General features: G+C 40.6%; 1 protein-coding gene across 1 annotated transcript; it reads left to right on the forward strand.

Moving 5' to 3' along the window:
• Positions 1-541: 541 nt before the first annotated feature.
• cpb1 (carboxypeptidase B1 (tissue)) lies at positions 542-9,966 on the forward strand. The gene is made up of 11 exons (XM_063206853.1): positions 542-634; positions 1,072-1,147; positions 3,046-3,170; positions 3,691-3,787; positions 4,774-4,875; positions 5,210-5,314; positions 6,033-6,143; positions 6,529-6,619; positions 7,258-7,460; positions 7,925-8,009; positions 9,558-9,966. The coding sequence occupies exons 1-11, from the start codon at positions 570-572 to the stop codon at positions 9,740-9,742; spliced, it is 1,245 nt and encodes a 414-aa protein (XP_063062923.1). The 5' UTR covers positions 542-569; the 3' UTR covers positions 9,743-9,966.
• Positions 9,967-10,171: the final 205 nt, after the last annotated feature.

The following is a 10,171-nucleotide window of genomic DNA, read 5'->3' on the forward strand; positions in this document are numbered from 1 at the left end:
TGGGAGAATGATTTTCTGATTATGTTTCATGCCTGCTGTGCTGACAGAACTGCTATATTGACTGTGCTTCTTTTGTGAGTAAGGCCGCTTCTATTTACACTGATTGAGAACTTCTTGTCAGTTCATTCTGAAAAGTGTAAAAAGTCTACAAAATATTTTATATGGATGTATTTTTTTGTATATGTACAGTTCATATGGAAATATGTGTAAAATGTATATGAATAATTAAAAAAATAAAGTATGTTCCACTTGCAATGCTTTCCCCTTTCTACTCTCCTGACGTGACTCATGTGTGGTTAACCAACTAGTCAAACCTTATGACCTTGACTCAAGGTTTTTTTTAGAGGTACACGCTGTAGAGGTACGTACCCAGGATCGCAAGTTAATCATTTAAGCTTTATCATTTCATGCACATACTCCCCCTCACACCTTCAGTAGCAACTAAAAATATCAAGTTTTTAGTCACATGCCGTACAGCTTTTCCCTGGTCTCGCTTCGGATTGGACGGCTTGGCCTGTTGCGGGATTATAAAGGCAAGCGGAAGGCGACAGTTGAGTCACGCAGGCATCATGAAGGTCCTTCTGCTCCTGGGATTGGTGGCCGTGGCCCTGGCCGAAAAGACCACATTCGTGGGGTAAAAAAAATGCTTCATATTGTTTTCTCTGTACAGCCAAGCAGGGGTGAAATGGTACAAATCAAAGTTGGGTGAACTGTGAATGTTTGTGTGGTGGTGGTGCCTTGATTGTGCCACATCAGATGTTTTTTTTTTTTTAATTGAAATCATTTTGGAATAAAAATATTTTTAGTTGTCGCTACATAGTTGACGATGGTAATCTAAGCCAGTTACAAATTTCTGTTGGTGCACTATTTCTAATGGGACAGTGAACAAACTGTTGAAAGATTGATAAAAAAAATATCTGATCTTAGAAAGATCACTAAACGCTGTATAATTCTGTTTGTCCTCCACCCCATCACTGGTGCCTCCTAAATGTTACGCTAAATGCTAAATGTAAATGACTTCAGGTGAACTAAGATTGTGTTCCTTCCACCTTTCCAATCGGTGTGCTTCAGGGATCAGGTGTTCCGTCTGAAGCCCACCACTGATGAGCATGTGACCCTCATCAAGGATCTGGCCAGCAAAATGGAGGTAAACACCACCAAAACAATCTGACGGTACTACAGATGCAATGTGCTGCAGTGTGCATTCCTATTCACCTACTGAAGTTGGACAAGAATAATGTAGAAGAAATCAAGAATTCCACCACAAAGTGTTGCCTTGCTTATCAATTCTTACTGTTATCAGTAGGATAGGGACTGTTATCTCTGTCTATTTTGGGAGGATTATCTCTACACCATGTTCTTACATCAACGGCAACGGCAACACCACACAAAATTATCAGGCACTACCCCTCTGTCCTTATCCCCATCATCACTTTTCATTTTCTACAGACATATTTAAAATATTTACAACTACAGGCTGCCATATGGTGGCTATACACATGTGGTTAATTCCTCCGGGGCTTTAATGGAACTTTCTCTTTGTCATTATTAATGTAATTCTCTATCTGTCATCACTATTGCACCTGGTGCTCACACCTGAACTGAAGCTGGGTGAGATGTGGCCAGTTTAAAAATTTAAACCTCAATATGCTATCATGCAGCAGTATTAGTGGACTGTTCAGACATTTCCCTTCAAAACCCTCCCTTCAAAATGTCAAAAACCCTTTTTTAAATGCTGATACTAGTGATACAGTATTTCCAAGTGAAACATCTCCAGCTCCAGACAGCTCCAGTCAATTGTTACGGTATAGTAAGGCCAAGCTATAACAATCTCATTATCGGAATTTAGAGGCAGATAACATAACCAAACCGACGGCATCATAACTGTCTTCATTTCTTCTGAGTCCCTTGTCTCAGTGTAAAATCTTCTGAAGGTTGGCATGTAATGAGGAACACTGTGTTTAAGAATCCGTTTCTCGGGGTCACTGTCTGTCTAGCAGTAAATGCATGCATGGCGATCGCAGATGAAGCTCACCAGGGGCTTTTAAACATGAATGAACGAATGAATGATTCTCCTAAAACCACCACGGAGGGCCCAGTCCTTCAGCCCACATTTTGACAGAGCATGAAGCAGTGTGTCACACACTTTAAAACATAACCACAAATTCGGCCTACAGACCAACATGCAAAATGAGAAACTCTGTCTAATAATTGTTAAAAAAAACTGTATTAAACGGAATATAAAGGGATTCATCTAAAATGGCATTGTAGAGTGGTTAAGTTCATACCGTACAAATATGTCAGTTCACAGGAAAAAAATAGGAAGAACATGCAGTTCCATCCTAAAATTACTTTAGGCAGATAAAGATTGCTTTCAAAGTATCATTACTGTAAAAAACAACCAGTAGCAAACCAAGGGAGGCAGGTCAACCATTCCGTTTTGGAAACGTTAATTGTTATGATCTTGGTCAGACCAAGTCTCGAAGAGATTTTAAAGTTGATGATAATCTTAAAACGGCCCACTTGTACTTGTTGTGTTAGTGCCATGGTCAGTCTGTCCCTATTTGCACACATTTTCACTTCAATACACTGACTATATTTGATGAGGTTTTTAAACAAGCAGATGGATGCCCGTGTCTGAATGAGATCAATTTCATCAGTACTATGGGTCATAATATGTAAATGTTTCATGATGGTTGAAAATAAGTAGCTGGAGTACAGTATATGGATGACCAAAGAATACAGTGAACTAGAAGATATTTGATGTAGAATAACATGACACATGTGGTATTAGTGAGTGAGCCGGTGTGTGTGTGTAATACTGTGTATGTATCAGTGTCTGTATTTGAGTGAGAGATACACTGATATGCAAAGGAGTGTGTACCCTCTGTGTACCTCTAAACGTGTTTGTGCTAAGTTTAGTTAAGGTATGTGTGAGTATGTGTGTGAGCTGTGAGAATATTGCATGTGTTGTTCAGGAGAGAGGTAAACTGTGAACAGGTCTATTTTAGCCGAGTAAGAGTTTGTGTTTGGCGCCCTCTGCAGGTTGACTTCTGGAGCCCTGACAGTGCTGATGTGGTGACCATTGACACTGATGTGGATATCCACATCGATGCCCTTCACGCCTCCATGGTCTACACCATCCTCAACCAGAGCGACATGGAGCACGAGTAAGGAATCATACTATTCATCTTGGTTTTAAGAATTTCCCCCTGGGGATTACTTAAGTTACTCTACTACTACTGTACTAAAAAAGCCTTATTCAGTTTTCACTAACTTTTTTTCTACTGCTGATTTCCAAACATACATAGTTTTTTTTATTGTTCTTTGACAATGGAAATAATGTCTTGAATTGATTTGGATTTCGGATTTAGATTGTTGTTTTTTTGTTTGTTTGTTTGTTTTGTGTATTTGATTGTGGAATATGTAATTAAAATTCAGCCTCTGGGCTAAATCTGGCGCTTTTAAAGATGTGTGGACTGTATAAGAGCCAAGTTTAACATACATTGGCCTTTCTTTAGTAAATAATTCAAAACAAACTTGACTGTCGTCAACTTGACTGTGGTCAAATCTGTTTTGGCATAGCATACAAAAAGCACAAAGACACCCATGTTGTCATCTGTCCCCTATGTCCCTATGTCCCAATGTCCCCTATGTCATGACAGCTACATTGTCATGTGTCCCCTGTAGGATCCTGATTGAGGATGTTGAGGCTCAGGCTGAGGCCCAGCTGGACATGCCCGAGACCAGGACCCACAGCTACACCAAGTACAACACCTGGGACAAGGTGAGTGAGCCTCCCTCTAGATGTGGAGAGAGTTTAGTTTACTTAAGTATATTAGGTTTATTTCAACAGTGCAAAGTAGATTAGTTACAAAAGTAAAAAGACAGGACAGGTGGACAGATGACTATTATGATTAGATAGTGTTTTTCAAAACACGTATGTTATACCATGGCACTTGGAAAATACTGTAGCCCCTTAATGCACGCCGTACCTCCTGTGGCACGCTGTAATAGACATTGAAAGTTAACTACTATAGTACTACACTATGACAGTGTGCACGGGGCGTTTAGTATTACATTATGACTCAGTCATTGCCATACTGGTAACAGCTAATTTATAATGCCGTGTCTTAAGGGGTTAATAATATTATTCAAATGCATCCTATTGCTATTCCTATTGAATAGTAAGTCTCCCAACATGAGAGTGACCAGAGATGTTCTGGCCGATACAAAATAAGCTTTTTGCATTAACATGGGAAAATTGATTAAGAAACAACATTGAAAGATGTACGTAGCTACGTAAACCACCTTTGTAGTTCACTTCTATGCACTACAAGTGATTACTGTTCAGTCTTACACCTTATGCCATGTATGACTTGCCATAATTGAGAGATTAGCCATACTTGAGGGACTAACTGTTCAGCTGCAAAGTTTAGTAGTAAAGAGTTGAAATTACTCAGAACTGGTTATAAACCTGTTAGTAGAACAGCCCAAGGCCCAATCCTTCAAACTAAATAACCACAATCAGGTTCTACTTGTGTTGTAGTTTCACCTGCTGAAAGTTATATAAACCTGCTAGTCACTCAACCTTTGTAGTGTATCTGATATATCTCAACCCTTCTTCTTACTCTACTTCTATCTGATGGCTAAGTTGTCCTTTGTCTATCTCTTCTCTTTGTTTCTATTCCTTCTCTATTGTCCCCTCTCTCTCTGTCTGACTCTCTTTCTCTCTTCTCATCTATCTATCCATCCCTTTGTTCCTGGCTGTAGATCCAGTCCTGGATCTCCTCCATCTCTGCCTCCAACACTCAGCTGATGAGCAAACAGGTTATCGGACACACCCATGAGGGCCGCCCCATGAACGTGCTGACGGTAAGCGCACAGTCTCCTCAGTCTGCTCTCACCATCACTGACTGCTCGAATGACAATGCTAATGATGTGTCCGCTTCTCTAATTGCCAAATGTTGTTTTCATGAAGAAGAATTATTAGTATCAGAGTATGATTCTCCTTGATCTGATTACTTTCAAAAATAGTATGAGAATTAAACCAGCAACTTTTCAGCCTTAAGTTTCCGAAGTAGTTCATCATCTTGTAGCAGGGTGAAAGGCACCCCTAAATTTCACTCTGCCACCCTTTGTTGCACAATAGCTTTAACACCAGAGTACTTTAAAAGCATATACTCTGTTTGCTTCTGATGTTTCCCAGATTGGCAAGAAGACTGGTGCTACCAAGCCCGCCATCTTCCTGGACTGTGGTATCCATGCCAGAGAGTGGATCTCCACTGCTTTCTGCCAGTGGTTCGTCAACGAGGTACTGTATGACCTGAAGGCCAGAAATCGGTAGAAACTAAAATATTTTTGTTTCTATGAATATCTGCATTTTGATAACGTCCCTCCCTGTCAATAGTTCATCAGAGAGATATGACCTGATGGTTAGCCATCCTTCAGAGAAAATAAAAAGAAACATTGACACGCCATGTGTATCTTTAACTATATGAATTTCTTCAAATAAACAGGTGCTATACAGCGCATGAATGTTTCATTTTATTTTCCTGTACCGTAGGTAGCACCCAAGATAATTATTTGGAAATATGCATGCACTTTATGCTCATTATGAATGATATGGCAGTAGGCAATTGGAGTTCTTAAAGATGTGTTGTTTATTCATCTGTAAGACTTCCCCAGTTCTAATTCTGATATGGCAATCAGACGGAGGAGATAGGCATGAGCCTCTCCACAGACATCTATAAAAATGAAGTGGAAAGTCCGCAACTATTTTTTTTTTCGTCTCTATGCTTCAAAGCTCTTCATCAAACTTCCAAGTCTTTTGAAGAGTGAATAGCTAAATAAAACATCACTGGAAAAAAAAAATCAAAACGCAAAATAGGAGCAAGTGCACAGACATTCCCCTCTATTTGTATAGTTGTCTGACCCTTTTTGTCCTGCACCAGCACTGTAAATGTGCACACCACAACTCCCTTACTCGATAACCTCCACAGATATCTAAGCTGGCATGTGTGTTCTTGCAGGCCGTGTCCACCTATGGAACTGATGCCCAGATGACCAGCCTGCTGGACCAGATGGATGTTATCGTGCTGCCCGTTTTCAACATCGATGGCTACGATTACACCTGGAAGAACGTACGTACAATTGTATATATTTCATGTGTGGAAGTTTTTTTTCAATAGGCACTGACCTCTCTGGTGGTTCACTTGGCTTTATAGAGTAAATGTCCTGCTGAGGGTTGCTTATTCCTGGACATTATGGTGGCCCCTCAGAAGCTCTGTTTACTAGACTTACAACCACTTTTGTGAATGGTTGAAATAGATATGCGTTCTGGTGGTTTACTCTCAGAAACTGTGTTATCCAACCACTCTATGATTCTTATCCACTGGACACTGCTTGTGATTAAAAACGTGTGTGTGTGTGTGTGTGTGTGTGTGTGTGTGTGTGTGTGTGTGTGTGTGTGTGTGTGTGTGTGTGTGTGTGTGTGTGTGTGTGTGTGTGTGTGTGTTGGACATACAGAACAGGATGTGGAGGAAGACCCGTCAAAGGAACCCTGGAACCAACTGCTACGGCGCTGACCCCAACAGGAACTTCGACGCCGGCTGGTGCAGTGAGTACATAGTCCTAGTGGACACTGAAAAGAAGAGTCAACGTCAGCTAAGCTTTATTATTCATTTATTCACCTGTACTTCATATACACATGAATTAAAATTAGTGTCTCATGCCCTTGCATAGAAAAATACAAGACAAAACGAAAGTGCAAGACAGGACATGGTAACACAGCATCAGAAACTAATACAACAACCATATACTCATTCTTTCCTGGTCACTAGACATAGTAGGTATCCCGATTTCACAAACTAGCTGACTAATTACTTACTATCTATTAAGGGTCATCACAATTACCTCTGATTTTGACAGAATACCATGTCAAAAACAATTTAACATACAGTATAGAATAGAATATTTTAGTTTCCCAAAAGTGATCAACAGGAGGCACTGTTCTCCACAATCAGCTGTGCTCTAAACATCGCAAGTTTATTTCTAAAAAATAAAAAAATGCTACAGGGGTCAAACAAAGACAAATAAATAATAATAATAATCGAAACCAAGAACCAGTAAGTGGCTGCCACTTTGTATTCTGTTAAATGGACCTGCGACTCACTGACTCTCTCTCTCTCTCTCTCTCTCTCTCTCTCTCTCTCTCTCTCTCTCTCTCTCTCTCTCTCTCTCTCTCTCTCTCTCTAGCCCTGGGAGCTTCCAGCAACCCCTGCAGTGATACCTACTGCGGCTCCAAGCCCGAGTCTGAGATCGAGGTGAAGAATGTGGCTGACTTCATCCGCAGGAACAAGGACATCATCAAGGCCTACATCACCGTCCACTCCTACTCCCAGCTGCTGCTCTTCCCCTACTCCTACACCTACGACCTGGCCGCCGACCACACCGAGCTGGTACACTCACTATACCCTCACTCACCATATCACTTTACATGCATTTCGACTTATATTTGTACACTGTAAACTTTATTTGTAAACTTTGCTGTTTCTACTTGCAGGGGTGGGTGGGGTTCTAGTTTTGATGTCGTCACTTCTTCTAGTACATTATTTTAATCATGGTTTAATGTAACTCAGCTGATATTGCTTAAAATCTGTGATGTGTCCCCCTTTCTAATGTTTTTTTGTGTGCTTTTTCTTGAATCACACTGAATTGACCAGTTATCAATTAGGTCAACCTCAGAAGTTATATTCATGAATATGAATCAAATTATTTTCTTATCTTGAAAATATGCCAATACTATCTCTCTTACAATGCATGTGGGAATACTACCTCCACCAAAGCTCTATTTGTATTGTAAGCTATTGCTTGCCTATTTTCTTGTCCCATGCTAAATGTTGCTGTGTTATATCCCCTACAGATGAAGGTTGCCCAGGGAGCCACCAGGGCTCTGACCAGCCTGTACGGCACCAAGTACACCCCCGGACCCGGTGCCACCACCATCTGTAAGTTCATTTGTTCGTTTATTGCTATTTCTACTTTGTTTTTTGTCTCTATGTTTTCAACGTCATATATGCAAAAACTTCTAGACATAAGTGGATCATCCTCTTTTCAGGAAAGATAGGCAATAACCTCCAGGTGACCTATTTAGGTTTTTTTGGTCAACATGGGGTCAAGGTTAAGTTCACCAAAGAGGTCACAAGTTGCAGAGTTTGTTGTGGATATCAGCATCAGTTATGGGTGCCATCTATAATTCTAATAATGTGATGTATTTGTCATATTTATTTAAATGTTTTTTTTAAGTTACAACAGGAAAGAATAGCGAGTGGTCTATAGTCTTTTCTCTAGGTTGAAGGGGTGCATCTGGTTATTCCTTTTAGGGCTTGACAGACTTTTGAAATGTATCCAAAGCACTCTCATTTGAGTCAAGGTAGTTGAAGCATTAAAAATCCTTTTTTTACATCGGGCTAAACATCTTAAAAACGCCGACCGGTTTCAGCCGTCTGGCCTTCATTGGAGAGTGCTCTTTTTTAAAAAGTTGTTCACAATTTTCTACCTCCCTGTCCAAAATGTGCAATAAGATGTTTGTACAGCTCTAAAAGTAGCATATAGAAGTTCAGATGAAGCCATTCCATTCCACGACTGTATTGTAATTTGACTAAAAAACTTTCTCCATAATTGTGAACCCTATACATCTTGGTGATGAAAATGCAGATGTCAGAATAACCTAAATACATCTCTGTAAAATTACGACGCAGCACATTTAGATAGGCATACTTAAAGGGACACTGTGTGAGATTTTTAGTTGTTTATTTCCAGAATTCATGCTGCCTATTCACTAATGTTACCTTTTTCATGAATACTTATCACCACCGTCAAATTCTAAGTATTCATTATGACTGGAAAATCTGCACTTTTCATACATGAAAAGGGGGATCTTCTCCATGGTCCGCCATTTTGAATTTCCAAAAATAGCCATTTTTAGCTGTAAAAATGACTGTACTTGGATCTTACTAGAAAATAGTTGTTTATTACTTAGTAAACTTTCATGTAAAGATCAAATTTGGCAATAGGCAGCCCAGTTTCAATGAGCAGCATAGTTGCAGTACCTTTTTTGACCATTTCCTGCACAGTGTACCTTTAACTCACGATGCTCAGTTCATATTGTTGTCTAGAGGCCAGTCCTCTAATTCAGTGGTTCTCAACTGGAATAGTCTTGTGACCCACAATTTGCCGTCGTCAATACGTTGAGACCCAAACTGCGTGTCGCACCGTCAGATTCTTCCAATGATAATAAAAAATATTATCATGCATTTCATCATATGCATTATTATTTGCATTGTATGCTGATATACAATGTGTCTTATGAAGTAGTGGAGAGGAAAAGGCCTATTAACCATGTTTCACTCTGTCTTCAACATCATAGTCATTTTTAGTGCATTGCATCACAGCTCCGCGACCCACCCAGGAACCCTCCGCGACCCACTTTTTGGTCCCGACCCACCAGTTGAGAATCACTGCTCTAACTGATCTCAATTGTGTGTCCTTACCAGACCCTGCTGCCGGCGGCTCTGACGACTGGGCCTACGACCTGGGCGTGAAGTACTCCTACACCTTCGAGCTGCGTGACGAGGGCCGCTACGGCTTCCTGCTGCCCGAGTCCCAGATCAAGCCCACCTGCGAGGAGACCATGCTGGCCGTCAAGTACATCGCCACCTACGTGCAGAACACCTTGTAGATGAAATAAAGAGAAATCAATAAAACACACGGACGCTTCACTCACTCGTTCACTCGCTTGTAAGATCACCCAAGACTGTGAAGTGGGAGAGATCATCTGATCTCGGATAAGCGGCGCACCACCATCCGTCCGTTAGTACTGTTTCATTCAGATGTCATCATTTACTTTATTAATGTAAACAGGAATAGAGACACGTTGACAGAATAAAGACTTGAAACAACTGACAGGCTTGATGACTCTCAATGCTAATGTTGGCAAGGTAGCCTTCATGTGCAGTATTTGTTGAGTTGGTGTCAGTGCTTTAGCAGATACTGCACGTCAGTAGTTCTCAAACTTTTTTGAACAAACCTTCACCTCATCATGTGTCTCCCAGCGCCCTCCTTAGTATTGTAAAATAAAAAAGCTGAATGCCTTCCAAAGGCAACTGAT

Source organism: Engraulis encrasicolus, chromosome 9, assembly GCF_034702125.1.
Source record: "Engraulis encrasicolus isolate BLACKSEA-1 chromosome 9, IST_EnEncr_1.0, whole genome shotgun sequence".
In the NCBI taxonomy this organism is placed as follows: Eukaryota; Metazoa; Chordata; class Actinopteri; order Clupeiformes; family Engraulidae; genus Engraulis; species Engraulis encrasicolus.

Coding starts and splice junctions, on each gene's coding strand:
- cpb1 (XM_063206853.1), top strand. CDS start 570: ATGAAGGTCCTTCTGCTCCTGGGATTGGTGGCCGTGGCCCTGGCCGAA. Junction 1,148..3,045: donor ATCTGGCCAGCAAAATGGAG/GTAAACACCACC, acceptor CGCCCTCTGCAG/GTTGACTTCTGGAGCCCTGA. Junction 7,461..7,924: donor CCGCCGACCACACCGAGCTG/GTACACTCACTA, acceptor TATCCCCTACAG/ATGAAGGTTGCCCAGGGAGC.